Source organism: Esox lucius, chromosome 9, assembly GCF_011004845.1.
Source record: "Esox lucius isolate fEsoLuc1 chromosome 9, fEsoLuc1.pri, whole genome shotgun sequence".
Lineage (NCBI taxonomy): Eukaryota > Metazoa > Chordata > Actinopteri > Esociformes > Esocidae > Esox > Esox lucius.
In genome coordinates this window covers 2,098,874-2,119,069 of record NC_047577.1, presented here as the reverse complement: position 1 = coordinate 2,119,069, position 20,196 = coordinate 2,098,874, and the positions used below count along the sequence as shown (strand labels likewise).

The 20,196-nt window shown below is 42.1% G+C and overlaps 1 protein-coding gene across 1 annotated transcript in view; it reads right to left on the bottom strand.

Moving 5' to 3' along the window:
- Window positions 1-20,196, bottom strand: part of sdk1b (sidekick cell adhesion molecule 1b) — a 283,277-nt gene that overhangs the window by 144,538 nt on the left and 118,543 nt on the right. The window contains 3 exon segments of the mRNA XM_034294030.1: window positions 2,662-2,809; window positions 5,705-5,811; window positions 14,515-14,671. Coding sequence (XP_034149921.1) covers window positions 2,662-2,809; window positions 5,705-5,811; window positions 14,515-14,671 — 412 coding nt within the window.

The window sequence follows — 20,196 nt, the reverse complement described above, 5'->3', positions numbered from 1 at the left end:
AAAAGCAAATGAATGAGCTCACTTGTCCAAAACAAAGAGTACAGAGGAGCCTAAATTCTGACTGACCCTCTTCCCCAACACACCCAAAAAACATGACCATTTAAAGACTCAGTAAGCAGACTGGGGGAAAAAAATGAGGTGGAAACTGAGCTGCACATCCTAACCTTGTATGACAACATCAGAGACATATTTTATTTTGAAGACCCACAAATAATTTAAAAACACTGACAAAACTCCTGTGTTTTAGGTGAAATGCCACAATGTGCAATCACAGCTGCAAGATTTGTCACCCATTGCCATGAGAAAAGGGCAACCAGTGGAGCTCAAATAACATTTTAAACAATGCCAAAAAAAAATATTTCATTAGGCATCGGTAGTAAAGAGCACGTATATACAGAACCCAGGATATTTAATAACTACACAGAGTCAGTTTGTCTGATACATTAGGAGGTAAAAGACGTTGTTTTTCATTTAATCTGTTAGATTACTTTGTACCTTGAAGCTTATGTTGTTACCCAGAACAGATGAGTCTGGCTCACTCACATGCCTGTTATTTAATTGAAAATTATAACATGAGTAATCTGAGCTGCTGCTGAGTCATTTAGTTTAACTCGCTAGTTAGCTCAGTAAGTGGCCTGATCAATCAGGAAAGAGTGGGAATCGTAGGGTTAGCTCTCATTTACGTTTTCAGAAGTAGAAAAAAAAGAGAGCTTCGGATGAGTTCTCTGTGCAGCGTGGGTCTCCTGTTTCACCCCTCTGTGCTCCTGCCTCCTGCTCACACTCTCAGACAGCTACAACTCTGCACTTCGCCGCGTGATAATGTGCACAACCTCTGAGGCAGGTCTTGCAAAACCGTTCTATTCCTTATCACAGTACCTACTTAACAGAGAGGTACTCAATAGAAACCATGCGTTGGAGGAGAATCCATTTACCGGCCAACAATCATTACTGAACTTGCAGGCGGCCGACCAAATGGGCCAATGACGCCAGGGGACCTTGTCCCCCTCAAACCCCACCAGCGCAGCGCGGTGTGTCTTCACCAAAAAATACAGTCTACTGAAAACTGCTAGTACTTATAATTTTTTTTTCCGCATTCTGGTAACGGACAACTAGTTTGCTGTTTTGTGCGCCAGTAAAACCACAGTCTTCTACAGGGGAAGGAACAGGACGAAGACATGATGAACATATACAATCCTACTGGGACTATATACTTGAATTTGCATGTTGTTAAAACATTACATAGCTGATCATTTACTTTAATAAAGCAATTTAGACATCATGTTTTGTTACATAGCAAAGAAAACTAAATTCCAAACATAATAGGACCTATGAACCAAGTAGTATTTTTAGCATACGCAGCTTGACACCTGCTAGAGTGCTGTAAATGTATTGATCTGCTGTACTTCAGCAACAGATGTAGTCACATTTGCTGGGATGATTAGGATTCAAACCTTCTCTCAAAGAGCCCATCTGCTGGCTGACCATTAAGAGAATGGCGTTGTCAGCTGCCGTACTGAAGTCTGTTCCAAAATCCCTTCTGAGGGTGAAATTATGAGAGAAAACCTCACTTCGACATAAAGCACCCAACCAAACCATAAAGTTAACATCCATCGTGTCAATAGTATTTTAAATGTCTTTATCCTTTTGAAAAGTTAATGTTTACTCTAGAATTTATTTAACCTTTTTTTCAGTTTTCCTTGGAAATGTAAACAAATGTTTCCAAGTCAATAAAGACCCTGAAATTAAATGAGGGGAAATGAGAAAGAAAGGAACGACAGAGAGAAGAGAGAGAGTCAGAGCATTCTTGGTGAATTGTTGTTTTCTGGAATGAATCACACAAGCTTTCAACACACATAGAGAGAGAGAGAGAGAAGGACAGAGAGAGGACAGAAAGAGTGACAGAGAGAGGGAAAGAGACAGAGGTGGAGAGAGAGACAGAGGTGGAGAGAGAGACAGAGGTGGAGTGAGAGACAGAGGCGGAGAGAGAGACAGAGGTGGAGAGAGAGAGGTGGAGAGAGAGACAGAGGTGGAGAGAGAGACAGAGGTGGAGAAAGAGGTGGAGAGAGAGAGGTGGAGAGAGAGACAGAGGTGGAGAGAGAGACAGAGGTGGAGAGAGAGACAGAGGTGGAGAGAGAGGTGGAGAGAGAGAGGTGGAGAGAGAGACAGAGGTGGAGAGAGAGACAGAGGTGGAGAGAGAGACAGAGGTAGAGAGAGAGAGGTGGAGAGAGAGACAGAGGTGGAGAGACAGAGGTGGAGAGAGACAGAGGTGGAGAGAGACAGAGGTGGAGAGAGGTGCTGGTCATGTTGAGACAAGTAAGGGCAGGAGAAAGGTGTAAATGGTCCTTTTCTTAGAGATATCACCCCCGGTGCCAATACCCAGGACACACACCAACAGACATTCACGCCCAGTGAGAAAGTCCACATTAGCTTCACTTGAGACTGAATGAGGTCACTCAAGCGTCCTGAAACGACAGCATGGACCGTGTTTCCACCGTCCGTATGTGATTTCTGCCTGTAATCCGGCGGTTCACTGAGAGTTGTCTGACCTGTGATTAAATGACCAGTGAATGCTTTGGACCACTGTCAAAATAAGATGTCTGGTCAATATGTTTTCGCCTTTACTAGACAATGGTAGTGTGTGTGTGTGTGTGTGTTACTCACACTCTGTTACTGGGGATGATCTTATGACCATCTCGGTACCAGGTCACCTGCGGTCGAGGGAAGCTGCTCAGTGCCGGCATGTTCAGAACCGCAGCCCGACCCAGAGTGACGGTACGACGCTGCTCGTCGCCAGAGAAATCACTCATGACTGTCAGGATGGAATGATGGGGAGACACAGAGGGAGAGGAGGAGGAACAGAGAGATGGGGGAGAGACGGAGGGAGAGGAGGAGGAACAGAGAGATGGGGGAGAGAGAGGGAGAGGAGGAGGAACAGAGAGATGGGGAGAGACAGAGGGTGAGGAGGAGGAACAGAGAGATGGGGGAGAGACAGAGGGAGAGGAGGAGGAACAGAGAGATGGGGAAGAGACAGAGGGAGAGGAGGAGGAACAGAGAGATGGGGAGAGGAGGAGGAACAGAGAGATGGGGGAGAGACAGAGGGAGATGAGGAAGAACAGAGAGATGGGGGGAGAGGAGGAGGAACAGAGTGATGGGGGAGAGGAGGAGGAACAGAGAGATGGGGGAGAGATGGAGGAACAGAGAGATGGGGGAGAGGAGGAGGAACAGAGAGATGGAGGAGAGGAGGAGGAACAGAGAGATGGGGGAGAGATGGAGGTTATACTGAATGCCATTCCAGGACAAACACAGGTTCATTTCCATGTTGTCATATTTTTGTGTATGTGTGCGTATGTCAATGTGTGTGTATGTGAGTATGCGTTTGCATATGTGATTGTGCGTGTGTGTGTGTGATTCAATGTGTGTGTATGCGTGCGTACATAAGTGATTGTGTATGTGTGTGTGTACAATGGATAGAAGAAGTCTATACACCCCAGTTTTCTGTGATGTAAAAGAATAAGACAAAGATAAATCATGTCAGAACTTTTTCCACCTCTAATGACTTATAATGTGAAAAATTCTATTGAAAAACAAACTGAAATCTCTGAGGGGTAACAATGAAAAATAAAAACCTTACAATAACCTGGTTGCATAAGTGTGCACACCCTCTTATAACTGGGGATGTGGCTGTGTTCAGAATTAACCAATCACATTCAAACTCATGTTAAATAGACGTCACTACACACCTGCCATCATTTAAAGTGACTCTGATAAAGCACAAATAAAGTTGAGCTGTTCTAGTAGGATTTTCCTGACATTGTCATCGTCGCATCTCAGATCAAAAGCCATGGTCCACAGAGAGCTTCCAAAGCGTCAGAGGGATCTCATTGTTGAAAGAAATCAGTCAGGAGAAGGGTACAAAAGATTTTCCAAAGCATTAGATATAACATGGAACACAGTGAAGACAGTCATCATCAAGTGGAGAAAATATGGCACAACAGAGCCATTACCAAGAACTGGACGTCCCTCCAAAATTTATGTAAAGACGAGAAGAAAACTGGTCAGGGAGGCTTCCAAGAGGCCTACAGCAACATTAAAGGAACGGCAGGAATTTCTGGCAAGTACTGGCTGTGTGCTACATGTGACAACAATCTCCTATATTCTTCATATGAATGGTGGTGGCAGCATCATGCTTTGGGGCTGTTTTTCTTCAGCTGGAAAAGGCAGGGCCTTAGTCAGGGTGGAGGGAATTATGAACAGTTCCAAATACCAGGCAATTTTGGCACAAAACCTTCAGGCGTCCGTTAGAAAGCTGAAGATGAAGAGGAAGTTCACCTTTCAGCACGACAACGACCCAAAGCACACATCCAAATCCACAAAAGCATGGCTTCACCAGAAGAAGATGAAAGTTTTGGAATGGCCCAGCCAGAGCCCCGACCGGAATCCAAATGAACATCTGTGAGGTGATCTGAAGAGGGCTGTGCACAGGAGATGTCCTTGCAATCTGACAGATTTGGAACGCTTTTGCAAAGAAGAGTGGGCAAATATTACCACGTCAAGATGTGCCATGCTAATAGACTCCTACCAAAAAAGACTGAGTGCTGTAATAAAATCAAAAGGTGCTTTAACAAAGTATTAGTTTAAGGGTGTGCACACTTATGCAACCAGGTTATTGTGAGTTTATATTTAGAATTTTTCCCTTCAAAGATTTCAGTTAGTTTTTCAATTGAATTGTTAAAATTATAGTTCACATTAAAGTAGTAAAAAGTTCTGACATGATATATCTTGGTCTCATTCTTTTACATCACAATAACTTTTTATATCCACTGTATATGTGATTGTGTATGTGTAAGAGTGTGTATCTGCGTGTGTGTGTGGACATATGTGATTGTGTGTGGGTGTTTGTGTGTGTGCACATGTGATTGTGTGTTGGAATGTGTGTTTGAATGTGTGTGCATGTGCATATGTGATTGTGCACATGTGTGTGGGCACATGTGACTTTGTGTGTTTGAATGTGTATGTGTGTGTGTGTATGTGAGTGCGTGTGCATATGTGATTGTGTGTGTGTGTGTGTACATGTGTGCACGTGTGTGTATATGTGTGCGTGTGTATGTGTGTGTTTGTGTGTGTGTTAGTGTATGTGTGTGTGTAGGTGTACATGTGTGCATGTGTGTATATGTGTGCGTGTGTGGGTGTTTGTGTGTGTTAGTGTATGTGTGTATGTATGTGTGTAAGTGTGTGTTAGTGTATGTGTGTGTGTGTGTGTGTGTGTGTTAGTGTATGTGTGTGTGTGTGTGTGTGTGTATGTGTATGTGTATGTGTGTGTGTGTGTTTGTGTGTGTTAGTGTATGTGTTTGTGTGTGTTAGTGTATGTGTGTGTGTGTGTGTGTATGTGTGTGTGTGTGTGTGTTAGTGTATGTGTGTGTGTGTGTGTGTGTGTGTGTATGTGTGTGTGTGTGTTTGTGTGTGTTAGTGTGTGTGTTTGTGTGTGTTAGTGTATGTGTTTGTGTGTGTTAGTGTATGTGTGTGTGTGTGTTAGTGTATGTGTGTGTGTATGTATGTGTGTGTGTGTGTGTGTATGTGTGTGTTAGTGTATGTGTTTGTGTGTGTATGTGTGTGTGTGCGTGTGTATGTGTGTGTGTTAGTGTATGTGTGTGTGTGTGTGTGTGTGTGTGTATGTATGTGTGTGTATGTGTGTGTGTGCACTTACAGGCAACCTGTACTTCAGCTCTCCTCTGTACCAACGCTCCCACCCTGTTCCTTACAACACACTGATACAAGCCAGCATCTGAGCGCAGGACCTCAGGAACCATGTACCTACAGAGACAGAATGGGAGAACGTGTTCAGACAGGTGGACTGTCCTGTCCGGGAAGAAATCAACAGACTTAACACAAAGAAACTAACTGAGAATGAACGAGCAAGAGAGAGACAGAGAAAGACAGACAGATAGATAAAGAGAGAGAGACAGAGAAAGACAGACAGATAGATAAAGAGAGAGAGACAGAGAAAGACAGACAGATAGATAAAGATAGAGAGACAGAGAAAGACAGACAGATAGAGAGAGAGGAAGGGAGGGAGAGAGAGGAAAAGAGAATGTGTGCAGTGTTCTGCTAAAGAGAGACAGCCTTTTATAGTGGTGTGTTACTCATTAAACCCCATTATAACCAACCTGGCAACACACAAAAACACACAGACTTTCAGTTTTGTTTGTGGGGACCCAAAAAACTGAATATTTCCCATAATCTTAAGAGACGGTATTGCGGACAGAGATTACACCTAGTGCTGGAGGCTTATTTTGTGTCCATGAAATTGGCCCTAGATGTCTCAGATTATCCCTGAACCTCACATATAAACCTGGCGCTAAGCTTCACCCCAAGTCCTAACTTAACTCTGAACCTCAAATATAAACCTGGCGCTAAGCTTCACCCCAAGTCCTAACTTAACCCTGAACCTCAAATATAAACCTGGCGCTAAGCTTCACCCCAAGTCCTAACTAAACTCTGAACCTCAAATATAAAGCTTCACCCTAAGTCCTAACTTACCTTAACCCTGGTTGATAGAGAGGGAAATATTAAGTTTACTTTATATTAGATAGTTAATACTGTGGTTTTTGGTGTGTGTGCGTACATGTATCTAGATGTGTGTAAGTGAGGCTTCAAATGTGTGTGTAGGTGTTTGTAGGTGTGTGTGTGTGTAAGAATGCATGTGTAAATGAGTGTGTAGGAATGCATGTATAAGTGAGTGTGTAGGTCTTTGTATGCATGTGTGTGTATCTTTGTGTGGGTGTGTGAACTTATGTAGGTGTGTAGTGGAGGTATAAGTTTGTGTGTATTTGTGTGTATGTGTGTGTAGGTATATGTGTGTCTATCTGCAGTATATATTGTTCTGTCTCTGTCTTTCCTTCTGGCTCAGCATTTTAACACTCTGTCATGTCAACACTCGCTTTTAAAAGCGAGAAAAGCATCAAAGTGTGAGAGCTGAGACAGACAGTGTTCATACGCACAAATACTTCAGAAAGAGGGGAATAGAGGAGTTATTCAAAGATAGAGAAAGAAAATAGGCAAAAGACAGAGAGAGTGGAGGAGGTAAATAAGGAGAGAGAGAGAGAGAGAGAGAGAGAAAGAAGGAAGTTACTCTCAGGTCAGTAAGAAGCCCATTTTACTTTTATGTAGGAGAGGAAGAGCATGTTATATTTACACAGAACAGAGGAAGAGGTAGAAAATAGATATTTAGAGAAAGAGGGAGGAAGGGAAAGAAAAGTGGAGAGATGGAGGGGGATATTAAGCCAAAAATACACCCAAAAGAATTTGAAAACAAATCAAATATTTATAAGGTCTCATATCTGTTAGGTGAAATACTGCAGTGTGCATTCATCTTGGCAAAATGTGTGACTTGTTGCGATAAGAAAAGGCCAACAAGTGGAGAACAAACCCCAAAGAACAATAAACCCTTTCCCTTGCCATTTGTATTTAAAAACCTTTTCCCTTGTCATTTGTATTTAAAAACCCTTTCCCTTGTCATTTGTATTTAAAAACCCTTTCCCTTGCCATTTGTATTTAAAAACCCTTTCCCTTGTCATTTGTATTTAAAAACCCTTTCCCTGGCCATTTGTATTTAAAAACCCTTTCCCTTGCCATTTGTATTTAAAAACCCTTTCCCTTGTCATTTGTATTTAAAAACCCTTTCCCTGGCCATTTGTATTTAAAAACCCTTTCCCTTGTCATTTGTATTTAAAAACCCTTTCCCTTGTCATTTGTATTTAAAAACTCTTTCCCTTGCCATTTGTATTTAAAAACCCTTTCCCTTGCCATTTGTACTTAAAAACCCTTTCCCTGGCCATTTGTATTTAAAAACCCTTTCCCTTGTCATTTGTATTTAAAAACCCTTTCCCTTGCCATTTGTATTTAAAAACCCTTTCCCTTGTCATTTGTATTTAAAAAACCTTTCCCTTGCCATTTGTATTTAAAAACCCTTGCCATTTGTATTTAAAAACCCTTTCCCTTGTCATTTGTATTTAAAAACCCTTTCCCATGTCATTTGTATTTAAAAACTCTTTCCCTTGCCATTTGTATTTAAAAACCCTTTCCCTTGCCGTTTGTACTTAAAAACCCGTTCCCTGGCCATTTGTATTTAAAAACCCTTTCCCTTGTCATTTGTATTTAAAAACCCTTTCCCTTGTCATTTGTATTTAAAAACCCTTTCCCTTGCCATTTGTATTTAAAAACCCTTTCCCTTGCCATTTGTATTTAAAAACCCTCTCCCTTGTCATTTGTATTTAAAAACCCTCTCCCTTGTCATTTGTATTTAAAAACCCTTTCCATGCTATTTGTGCTTTGTTTTCAAACACTCAGCACCCACTTCTGCACAAATGTGGTCGTCGAACACCACTCCTAACAGAACAGCACCTCCTACTGGCCGTCCAACACCACTCCTAACAGAACAGCACCTCCTACTGGCCGTCCAACACCACTCCTAACAGCATTTGGGGAATGATCAGGGCCGACCCTGCCTCAGAGACAGCCTTGTGTCAGGACAGCTTCTGATCTGTGGCCTGGTTTCTTTTTCTGTGGTTTGTCCCTGTGTTGTTGGTCCGTCATGCTGAAAGGGGAATTCCTTGCGGACTGAAGCAGGTTTCCCTCAAGGTGTTTCCCTTTTTTAACTTCATCATGTTTCTTTTATTCTTGAAATATGTTAGTCGTTGCCCTTGACAAGCATCCCCATGTCAATGATCGGTGCGGACAGCCAAAACCCAGAGGCAATCTGTCTTTTGATCGACTGGCAGATTATAAAGGTTTAGTGAAGGTCTGTGGATTTATTCTCTTTCTCTCAATCTCTCTCTCCATCTCTTCTTCCACCTCACACTCCCTCACCACCATTTCCTCCTGCCTCCATCTCCTACCACCTCACACTCCCTCACCACCATCTCCTCCTGCCTCCATCTCCTCCCACCTCACACTCCCTCACCACCATCTCCTCCTGCCTCCATCTCCTCCCACCTCACACTCCCTCACCACCATCTCCTCCTGCCTCCATCTCCTCCCACCTCCATCTCCTCCCACCTCTCTCCTACATGAATGCTTATCATATCTTCCTAGCAGCAGGTGTACAATCCTAAATGACAAAAGCATCAGTCAAGATAATTATTATGCAGTTTTTTATCTTTTAAAAGACACAAGTTGGCATATCCAATTTCAAATAGCCTAATTACACCAGAAAAATGTGTATGAAGTGAAGAAGCAAAATAATAAAAGTAGGCTATAACAATGAGAGCGATCTTGCTGAGATAAGAACCCTAATTAGTCCATCAGGCCCTCTGTAAGGGACAGGGTTTATTCTACTAACTAACATCAGCTACGGCGAAACACCAAATAAACCCCTGAAGAAAAGGAACGCCAGATAGTTCAACCAAAACCAATCACATATTTGGGTTCACAACCTGATTGAGTAACGTTACGACCAATAAAGACCACCCTACCAAAATGCATCCCGAAGAATGAATTTTCTTTGTTACTGCCTAATTAGCTGTTGTGTTAAATTGCCCGTTACCAAACGGGGTGAATAACACAGCATCTCCGAGCTAAGTGGTGTCAATGTCATCACACGCTGTCGACATCCACGGTAGTGACAGCTACGGTAGTGTCATCCACGGTAGTGACAGCTACGGTAGTGTCATCCACGGTAGTGACAATCCACGATAGGGTCATCCACAGTAGTGATATTCACGGTAGCAACATCCACGATAGGGTCATCCAGTATAGGGTCATCCACGGTAAGGTCATCCAGTATAGGGTCATCCACGGTAAGGTCATCCAGTATAGGGTCATCCACGGTAAGGTCATCCAGTATAGGGTCATCCACGATAGGGTCATCCAGTATAGGGTCATCCACGGTAAGGTCATCCAGTATAGGGTCATCCACGGTAAGGTCATCCAGTATAGGGTCATCCAGTATAGGGTCATCCATGGTAAGGTCATCCAGTATAGGGTCATCCACGGTAAGGTCATCCAGTATAGGGTCATCCACGGTAAGGTCATCCAGTATAGGGTCATCCACGGTAGTGACATCTGCCATGCTGTTCTTCAGACATTCAAACCCAGATCAGAGCTTGTCGCCCAACACGGCTGAAGCTCCGTCGAGTTCCCTGGGTGGCATCGATGGACAGCAGTCTTCAAGTCTAGAAAACAGGTTCTATTGGGTTAAGGTTGAGGCTCTGGGCCACTCAAGGAAATGTATCTTTTCATCCCTTGGCCACTGTAGTTCTGGCGTTCTGGCGTGCTTCAAAACATTGAAGGACTTCACTGTTACTCTGGTCCCTAACTTTTCTTATAACACATATTTCCAGGAGACAATTTATACCAATATATGCACAATTAGAAAATGTTTCAAGATGAGACTATTGCAGAGAGACTATGCTGTTCTCTCTGGCTAACAAGATTAGACACCAAATAATATTACATTTGTGTTAAATATGGCTGCTGGAATATTGATGAACCCCGCCCCCTACAAAGCATTGCATGGATTTGCTCCAACTTACCTGGCTGAATTGGTCCAGCCATACATACCTACATTTAACCTAAAATCACAAGATGCAGGCCTCCTTACCGGACCTAGACTTTCTAGACAAACAGCTGGAGGCAGGGCCTTCTCCTGCAGAGCTCCACCACTGTGGACTGATCTGCTGATTAAAGTGAGAGACGCAGACTCAATCTCAACTTTAAAGTCTTTATCTCTTCAGCAAGGTCCATGATTAAGTGGAGTCTGGCCCAGGGGCGTGAAGGTGAATAGCCCGTCACTGGATTGATGAATGACCCTGCTGTCTTTACTTGGCGCACTCCCTTCTCTCTCCTCTGGTACTGATGTTGTTTGTATGTTGTTGCCTTATTGATGTGACCCCATGTTGTCCTTAAGTGGGTGCATCATGTCTGGTATGACATTTCACCACCCTCAACGTGAGCAACTTGGTTTACTGACGAGGTGCTGGTGTTATGGGATCTGCGGGCTGTACTCGGCCTTGTCTCAGGGTGGTTTGCGGCTTGTTTGTCTCCCTTTGGTGTTCTGGTGCTCTGGTTGGCAAGGGTGTGGATCTACTTACTGCCTGGTATTCATGAATAAAGTGTCCCCGGGGCTAGCCGAGAAAATACATAAAAAACACTCCTCGTGATGTTCCTTTCAAAATATTTTTTCTCCACCACCACTCTTCTCCACTTACCACTTCAGCACTGTTCCTGAATACAGATCACAGTAAACAGAACTGTTGTTTAAGATGATTTATCGTACTTAGCCGGATGGAGAACAGCATGTCTTCAGTCATGCACCATAAATCCCACAGACCACCGATGTGTAGCCAAAAGAAAGCCAAAAGACGGCAATAGAATCACATGTAGAATGTGACCTGGAGTTGTGCTTGTGTTCTCAGTAGTACACATGTAGAATGTGACCTGGAGTTGTGCTTGTGTTCTCAGTAGTACACATGTAGAATGTGACCTGGAGTTGTGCTTGTGTTCTCAGTAGTACACATGTAGAATGTGACCTGGAGTTGTGCTTGTGTTCTCAGTAGTACACATGTAAAATGTGACCTGGAGTTGTGCTTGTGTTCTCAGTAGTACACATGTAGAATGTGACCTGGAGTTGTGCTTGTGTTCTCAGTAGTACACATGTAGAATGTGACCTGGAGTTGTGCTTGTGTTCTCAGTAGTACACATGTAAAATGTGACCTGGAGTTGTGCTTGTGTTCTCAGTAGTACACATGTAGAATGTGACCTGGAGTTGTGCTTGTGTTCTCAGTAGTACACATGTAGAATGTGACCTGGAGTTGTGCTTGTGTTCTCAGTAGTACACATGTAGAATGTGACCTGGAGTTGTGCTTGTGTTCTCAGTAGTACACATGTAGAATGTGACCTGGAGTTGTGCTTGTGTTCTCAGTAGTACACATGTAGAATGTGACCTGGAGTTGTGCTTGTGTTCTCAGTAGTACACATGTAGAATGTGACCTGGAGTTGTGCTTGTGTTCTCAGTAGTACACATGTAGAATGTGACCTGGAGTTGTGCTTGTGTTCTCAGTAGTACACATGTAGAATGTGACCTGGAGTTGTGCTTGTGTTCTCAGTAGTACACATGTAGAATGTGACCTGGAGTTGTGCTTGTGTTCTCAGTAGTACACATGTAGTATGTGACCTGGAGTTGTGCTTGTGTTCTCAGTAGTACACATGTAGAATGTGACCTGGAGTTGTGCTTGTGTTCTCAGTAGTACACATGTAGAATGTGACCTGGAGTTGTGCTTGTGTTCTCAGTAGTACACATGTAGAATGTGACCTGGAGTTGTGCTTGTGTTCTCAGTAGTACACATGGTGGTTTTAACTCATAAGCTCAGGGATGTGTGAAATTGTGCACTTCATTATGATGATGGCATTTTCAATTAACTGAAATGACAATGTCAGAGCACTCTAACAGTGCTGTATCATTGATTCAACATATACTCCGTTCAAAATATTTCCAAAGTTAATATTATGATTATTTTAGGCATTTGTAAAAAGTAAGCCAAGAAAAAAAATCTGGTAAAAATGTGTCTGTCACCATTAACTGTTTAAAAAAGGAACAATAGCTTCAAGATGTGTTCAGAGGGAAAGCATTGTCTTTGATGTGCCTGTGTGGTTTAAAACTCCTCGACAGCATAATAATTAACTCATCTACCAATCATTACCACTGACATGATGGTTTCAAACAGATCCTGGTCTTTGTACTTGAAATTCAATATCTGACTAAGAGACCATATGTTGTCATTTAAAAATAATGCAAATTGTTTCATGCAATTCATTGTTAATTGCTTAACTTTGGTAATGTTCACTTACTGTATAATTCCATAATGTTTTCCAATAAAGCTTATTACAAAGGGAGAGGGAGAAGAGATGGAGAGAGGAAAGACAGGGAGAGACGAAAGACAGGGAGAGTGCTGTCGGTGTTGAGGTTTATAAAAGATATATTAACATATATACTGTAGAGAAGGGTGTGATGTCTGTGTTGAGGTTTATAAAAGGTATATTTACATATATACTGTAGAGAAGGGTGTGATGTCTGTGTTGAGGTTTATAAAAGGTATATTTACATATATACTGTAGAGAGGGGTGTGCTGTCGGTGTTGAGGTTTATAAAAGGTATATTTACATATATACTGTAGAGAGGGGTGGGATGTCTGTGTTGAGGTTTATAAAAGGTATATTTACGTATATACTGTAGAGAGGTGTGTGATGTCTGTGTTGAGGTATATAAAAGGTATATTTACATATATACTGTAGAGAAGGGTGTGATGTCTGTGTTGAGGTTTATAAAAGGTATATTTACGTATATACTGTAGAGAAGGGTGTGATGTCTGTGTTGAGGTTTATAAAAGGTATATTTACGTATATACTGTAGAGAAGGGTGTGATGTCTGTGTTGAGGTTTATAAAAGGTATATTTACATATATACTGTAGAGAAGGGTGTGATGTCTGTGTTGAGGTTTATAAAAGGTATATTTACATATATACTGTAGAGAAGGGTGTGATGTCTGTGTTGAGGTTTATAAAAGGTATATTTATGTATATACTGTAGAGAAGGGTGTGATGTCTGTGTTGAGGTTTATAAAAGGTATATTTACATATATACTGTAGAGAAGGTGTGATGTCAGTGTTGAGGTTTATAAAAGGTATATTTATGTATATACTGTAGAGAAGGGTGTGATGTCAGTGTTGAGGTTTATAAAAGGTATATTTACATATATACTGTAGAGAAGGGTGTGATGTCAGTGGTGAGGTTTATAAAAGGTATATTTACGTATATACTGTAGAGAAGGGTGTGATGTCAATGTGTTGAGGTTTATAAAAGGTATATTTACGTATATACTGTAGAGAAGGGTGTGATGTCAGTGGTGAGGTTTATAAAAGGTATATTTACATATATACTGTAGAGAAGGGTGTGATGTCAGTGGTGAGGTTTATAAAAGGTATATTTACGTATATACTGTAGAGAAGGGTGTGATGTCTGTGTTGAGGTTTATAAAAGGTATATTTACATATATACTGTAGAGAGGGGTGGGATGTCTGTGTTGAGGTTTATAAAAGGTATATTTACGTATATACTGTAGAGAAGGGTGTGATGTCTGTGTTGAGGTTTATAAAAGGTATATTTACATATATACTGTAGAGAGGGGTGGGATGTCTGTGTTGAGGTTTATAAAAGGTATATTTACGTATATACTGTAGAGAAGGGTGTGATGTCTGTGTTGAGGTTTATAAAAGGTATATTTACATATATACTGTAGAGAAGGGTGTGATGTCTGTGTTGAGGTTTATAAAAGGTATATTTACATATATACTGTAGAGAAGGGTGGGATGTTGGTGTTGAGGTTTATAAAAGGTATATTTACGTATATACTGTAGAGAAGGGTGTGATGTCTGTGTTGAGGTTTATAAAAAGTATATTTACGTATATACTGTAGAGAAGGGTGTGATGTCAGTGTTGAGGTTTATAAAAGGTATATTTACGTATATACTGTAGAGAAGGGTGTGATGTCAGTGTTGTTCAGCATCCAGCGGTACTGTAGGGGCCAGGAGCCTTCAGCCAGGCAGGTCAAGACCAGCCTGTTACGCTCCAGATGGGTCTGAACCCCTCCAGGGGACACGCGGAAATATGGTGCCACGTCTGGAGGAGGGAGAGGGGAGGGGGAGGGGAGGGAGAGAGGAGGGGAGAAGAGGCGGATTTAGGTTGGCATTTAAAATGAAAATTTGGACATAAACCAGTTACATGATGAATTTCACAGTAAACAAGAAGTGTTAGGGTAGCATAGAAACACACACACACAGACACACAACAGTCACCAATTTACATGACATACTATTACCCAACACCTGGTGTCAGCACTAACAGTCACCACATGGACACTGGGAACACAGATGGAGCCAGAACAGAGGGAGAGAGACAGGGACTACATCAGAGACTGTCTTTATTAGCACAGTAGTATAAGGAGAGAGAGACAAGGACTACATCAGAGTCTGTCTATATTAGCACAGTATTATAAGGAGAGAGAGACAAGGACTACATCAGAGTCTGTCTATATTAGCACAGTAGTATAAGGAGAGAGAGACAAGGACTACATCAGAGTCTGTCTATATTAGCACAGTATTATAAGGAGAGAGAGACAAGGACTACATCAGAGTCTGTCTTTATTAGCACAGTACTATAAGGAGAGAGAGACAAGGACTACATCAGAGTCTGTCTATATTAGCACAGTAGTATAAGGAGAGAGAGACAAGGACTACATCAGAGTCTGTCTATATTAGCACAGTATTATAAGGACATAAGGAACGATAAGGCATCACCCATTAATATGAACAAAATAAAGTTGTCATATTTCAGAAAAAGATCTCAGGAAAGTAGATATACATCTCTAGGAGAAGGAACCCTAAAACCATCCACCAGTTACACCATGGTCTGACTAGATGTTCATCTGGTTGATCTGATATGGCTATAAAGACTCTGACAGATCATGTTCCACAGCTAGAAAGACAATGTATAAGCTTAATCCAGCAGTTAGAATATGTCGTAAATTATCAGATTGTGTTGCCTTGCCAGTACTTTTGTATGGCAGACAAATATGAGATTTTAAGGTCCCTTATAAAATCTCATATTGTAAATCTTGGGACAGAGGTGTTCTCAGAAATCCTTCTAACCTATAGTGTAGGACAGAAGCTTCATACCTAACTCACCTACCACACTGTGATTCAGAATATTAAGGCCACAAGGCTATCAAACACATCAACCCAGATAGTGACCATTTAGAACAGAAACACCATCCACATTCAACCACTAGATCTGTAACAAAACTCAATAAACTGTCAAAAAACGAAATCTTCATCCAAAATAGCTACACTAATTATTGGGAAAATTAAATGAAATTGAATCACAAACATAAATGTTACCAAAGGAACCCGGCTAGCACAACAATTTGTAAAGAACAAAGAATTTAATAAAGGAAGATACCGTACGAATAAGTCAGTGAACAAAATGACTGTGGACAGGACTTAAAATGGATGGTCTAACAGGACAGTGTAACACTGTGGACTTAAAATGGATGGTCTAACAGGACAGTGTAACACTGTGGACTTAAAATGGATGGTCTAACAGGACAGTGTAACACTGTGGACAGGACTTAAAATGGATGGTCTAACAGGACAGTGTAACACTGTGGACAGGACTTAAAATGGATGTTCTGACAGGACAGTGTAACACTGTGGACAGGACTTAAAATGGATGGTCTAACAGGACAGGTTGAAAACAAAAAACACTTCCTATTCGCCTGCTCTAAACATGATTCAATAATAGATATTTATTTTCTGAACTTTAAAAACAGAATTGCCAGACCTCTTGAAATATTTTTTATTTTGTTAGGAGAAATAATTTACCCTGGCCTGTTATCAGAAGAGACACCTCACCCCCTCTAAATATATTGATTGCAGTTTAGAATTGTAGTTAGGTGTTTGTTTAGTTAGTTTCTTTATATTAAACTGAAGTGTGTGTGTGTGTGTGTGTGTGGGGGGGGGGGGGGGGGGGGGGGTAAGAAGATAGAGGGAGATAAACACATTTAGGGGAGTACTTTTTAAAACTGTGTGTGTAATGTTTACTCAGATTTTCTGAATATTTATTTCCCTTTTGTTAATTATTATTTTAATTTAATTTGTGTTATTTTCCACTTGCTTTGGCAATGTAAACAAATGTTTCCCATGCCAATAAAAACCCTTTTGAATTTAATTGAAAAAATGAGAGGGAAAGAAAGAGAGGAGGTAGAGGCTTAAATTTATTCTGCCTTTCTTAATCAAAGCCATCCGTCATCACACACACACACACTCTTACACAAAAGTGCGCACACATGCAATTGTGACTGCTATGGACATAGAGTTGGGTGAGAGTCAGAAAGAGACCTTCCATCACCCCCCCCACTACACACACACACACACACATAAAGAAGACATCTGTCGATAGTTCCAGTACTGACATAAATCTACATAGGCAAAACATCCTTCATTTTCTGTGACAGGATCTGAAAGGTTCAGAAACACGTTCTCTTCCTCAACTGTCAGACACACATTAACACGAGTCCATTGACGGCAAAAATCTGAGCTTCGTTGTAAAGGAGTGAGACACACACACAGACGTGAAAACACAAGGAGTGAGACACACACACAGGCGTGAAAACAAGGAGTGAGACACACACAGACGTGAAAACACAAGGAGTGAGACACACACACAGACGTGAAAACACAAGGAGTGAGACACACACACAGACGTGAAAACACAAGGAGTGAGACACACACACAGACGTGAAAACACAAGGAGTGAGACACACACACAGGCGTGAAAACACAAGGAGTGAGACACACACACAGACGTGAAAACACAAGGAGTGAGACACACATACAGACGTGAAAACACAAGGAGTGAGACACACACACAGACGTGAAAACACACACACACTCAGCCATGTGAATAGTTAACATGCTAAACTCTGCCTCTCTTCTCTTTCAGTGTCAGTCCACAGCAAACGCCCTTCTGAGTCCCCGTCCATCAATCCTTTCTCTTCACATCCCTTCCCTTTTCTCTCAGCGCAGAAGAAGTCATTAAGAGAAAACGTCGAACACAGACAGGCTGACAGACAGACAGGCTGTTTCTTTCTGTGTCTGTCATGCACAGGCCTATTCTAGAAAAGAAATTGCATTTACGGGCATGATGAGATGAGCAATAGAGAAAAGGGAGGGATGACAGATGGAAAAGAGGAGCAGGGTGAGTGAAAAGGATAAGGAAAATGTATGACAGAAGCAGAGTAAGAGAGGGATAAGAGAAATGGATGAGAAGAACAGTGGTCCTGGTCTGATGTCATCCATCCCTCCCTATCGCCCACTGTCCATCATCCCCTCTCCACTATGATCCATCCCTGTCCATCACCCCCCTCCGCTATGATCTATCCCAGTCCCTCATCCCCTCTCTATTATGATTCATCCCAGTCCACCATCCCCTCTCTACCATGATCCATCCCAGTCCATCATTCCCTCTCCACTATCATTCATCCCTGTCCATCATCCCCTCTCTACTATGATTAATTCCTGTCCATCATCCTCTATCTACTATAATCCATTCCAGTCCCTCATCCCATCTCTATTATGATTCCTCCCTGTCCCTCATCTCCTCCCTACTATGATAAATCCTAGTCCCTCATCCAACCTCTACTATGATTCATCCCAGTCCCTCATCCCCTCTCTACTATGATTCATCCCAGTCCATCATCCCTTCTCTGCTATGATTGATCCCTCTGTCCATCCTTCTCTCTCTACCTCCCTCAGTCCATCCTTCTCTCTCTACCTCCCTCAGTCCATCCTTCTCTCTACCTCCCTCTGTCCATCCTTCTCTCTCTACCTCCCTCAGTCCATCCTTCTCTCTCTACCTCCCTCAGTCCATCCTTCTCTCTCTACCTCCCTCTGTCCATCCTTCTCTCTCTACTTCCCTCAGTCCATCCTTATCTCTCTACCTCCCTCAGTCCATCCTTCTCTCTACCTCCCTCAGTCCATCCTTCTCTCTCTACCTCCCTCAGTCCATCCTTCTCTCTCTACCTCCCTCTGTCCATCCTTCTCTCTCTACCTCCCTCTGTCCCTGCATCTCTCTTCCTCTTTCTAAATCTCTCTGTCGTGCTGCATTTAAAAGCTAATCACAAACTTAGACTACACTGAGCCTGACTCCCTCACTAAATCTGAGGTTGTGTGTGTGTAGGGGGGATCAGAGTCGGGGTCAATAGCTCCTGAAAAATCCCTTTATCTTGGTGGACCTGAGCCAGACCTGGCAGGGCTGCCTGCTTTATGAATACTGATAACAACACACACATTCTGACGAGAGAAAATCTAGTTAAATCAATGTGTTTTACATCAAATCATGTTAATCTATATGAATAAGCGTGGTGAGGTTTCTTGTCTCAGCATATTCTCCCTTCTAACCAGAATATATATTTGATTAGGTTGCAAATGACTTTTACAATCTAATAAAATTCATCTATCTGCCTGTGCTTGTTTCAACACTCATTTAAAAACACTTTCACACACACAGGTATGTAGGCACACATACTGATTAGATACATATTTCCCAGATAATATAATAATCACAATCTTGCAGAGAAAATAGCAAGTAAATACTACTAAAATGGAAGTGCTACTTAAAAGGCCTGACACCAGTGATTTAAAAAATAATATTAACTAACTGGAATCTGATGTAATTATACAGCTGGAATATGACAAAACTAACATGTTTATACTACTGGAATCTGAAATGTTACAACCACTGGAAAATATAGACCTTCAGCTCCATACAGACTCACCCATGTCTTCCCTCCCCTATAGACCTTCAGCTCCATACAGACTCACCCATGTCTCCCCTCCCCTATAGATCCTCAGCTCCATACAGACTCACCCATGTTTTCCCTCCCCTATAGACCTTCAGCTCCATACAGACTCACCCATGTCTCCCCTCCCCTATAGACCTTCAGCTCCATAAAGACTCACCCATGTCTTCCCTCCCCTATAGATCCTCAGCTCCATAAAGACTCACCCATGTCTACTCTCCCCTATAGATCCTCAGCTCCATAAAGACTCACCCATGTCTCCCCTCCCCTATAGATCCTCAGCTCCCTACAGACTCACCCATGTTTTCCCTCCCCTATAGACCTTCAGCTCCATACAGACTCACCCATGTCTCCCCTCCCTTATAGACCTTCAGCTCCATAAAGACTCACCCATGTCTTCCCTCCCCTATAGATCCTCAGCTCCATAAAGACTCACCCATGTCTACTCTCCCCTATAGATCCTCAGCTCCATAAAGACTCACCCATGTCTCCCCTCCCCTATAGATCCTCAGCTCCATAAAGACTCACCCATGTTTTCCCTCCCCTATAGACCTTCAGCTCCATAAACACTCACCCATGTCTCCCCTCCCCTATAGATACTCAGCTCCATAAACACTCACCTATCGCCTCTTCTACACAGTTTTTCCCCATGTTATGTTAAAAAATAATTGTGCTTTGATCATGAATGGAATAGAAAATGAGTTTTGGATAACAACATGGCACAGTTATTTTTGACAATCATGTTTGGTTTTGCTTTGGGGGCTTGTCTAACAGAGGTGCCTCATAC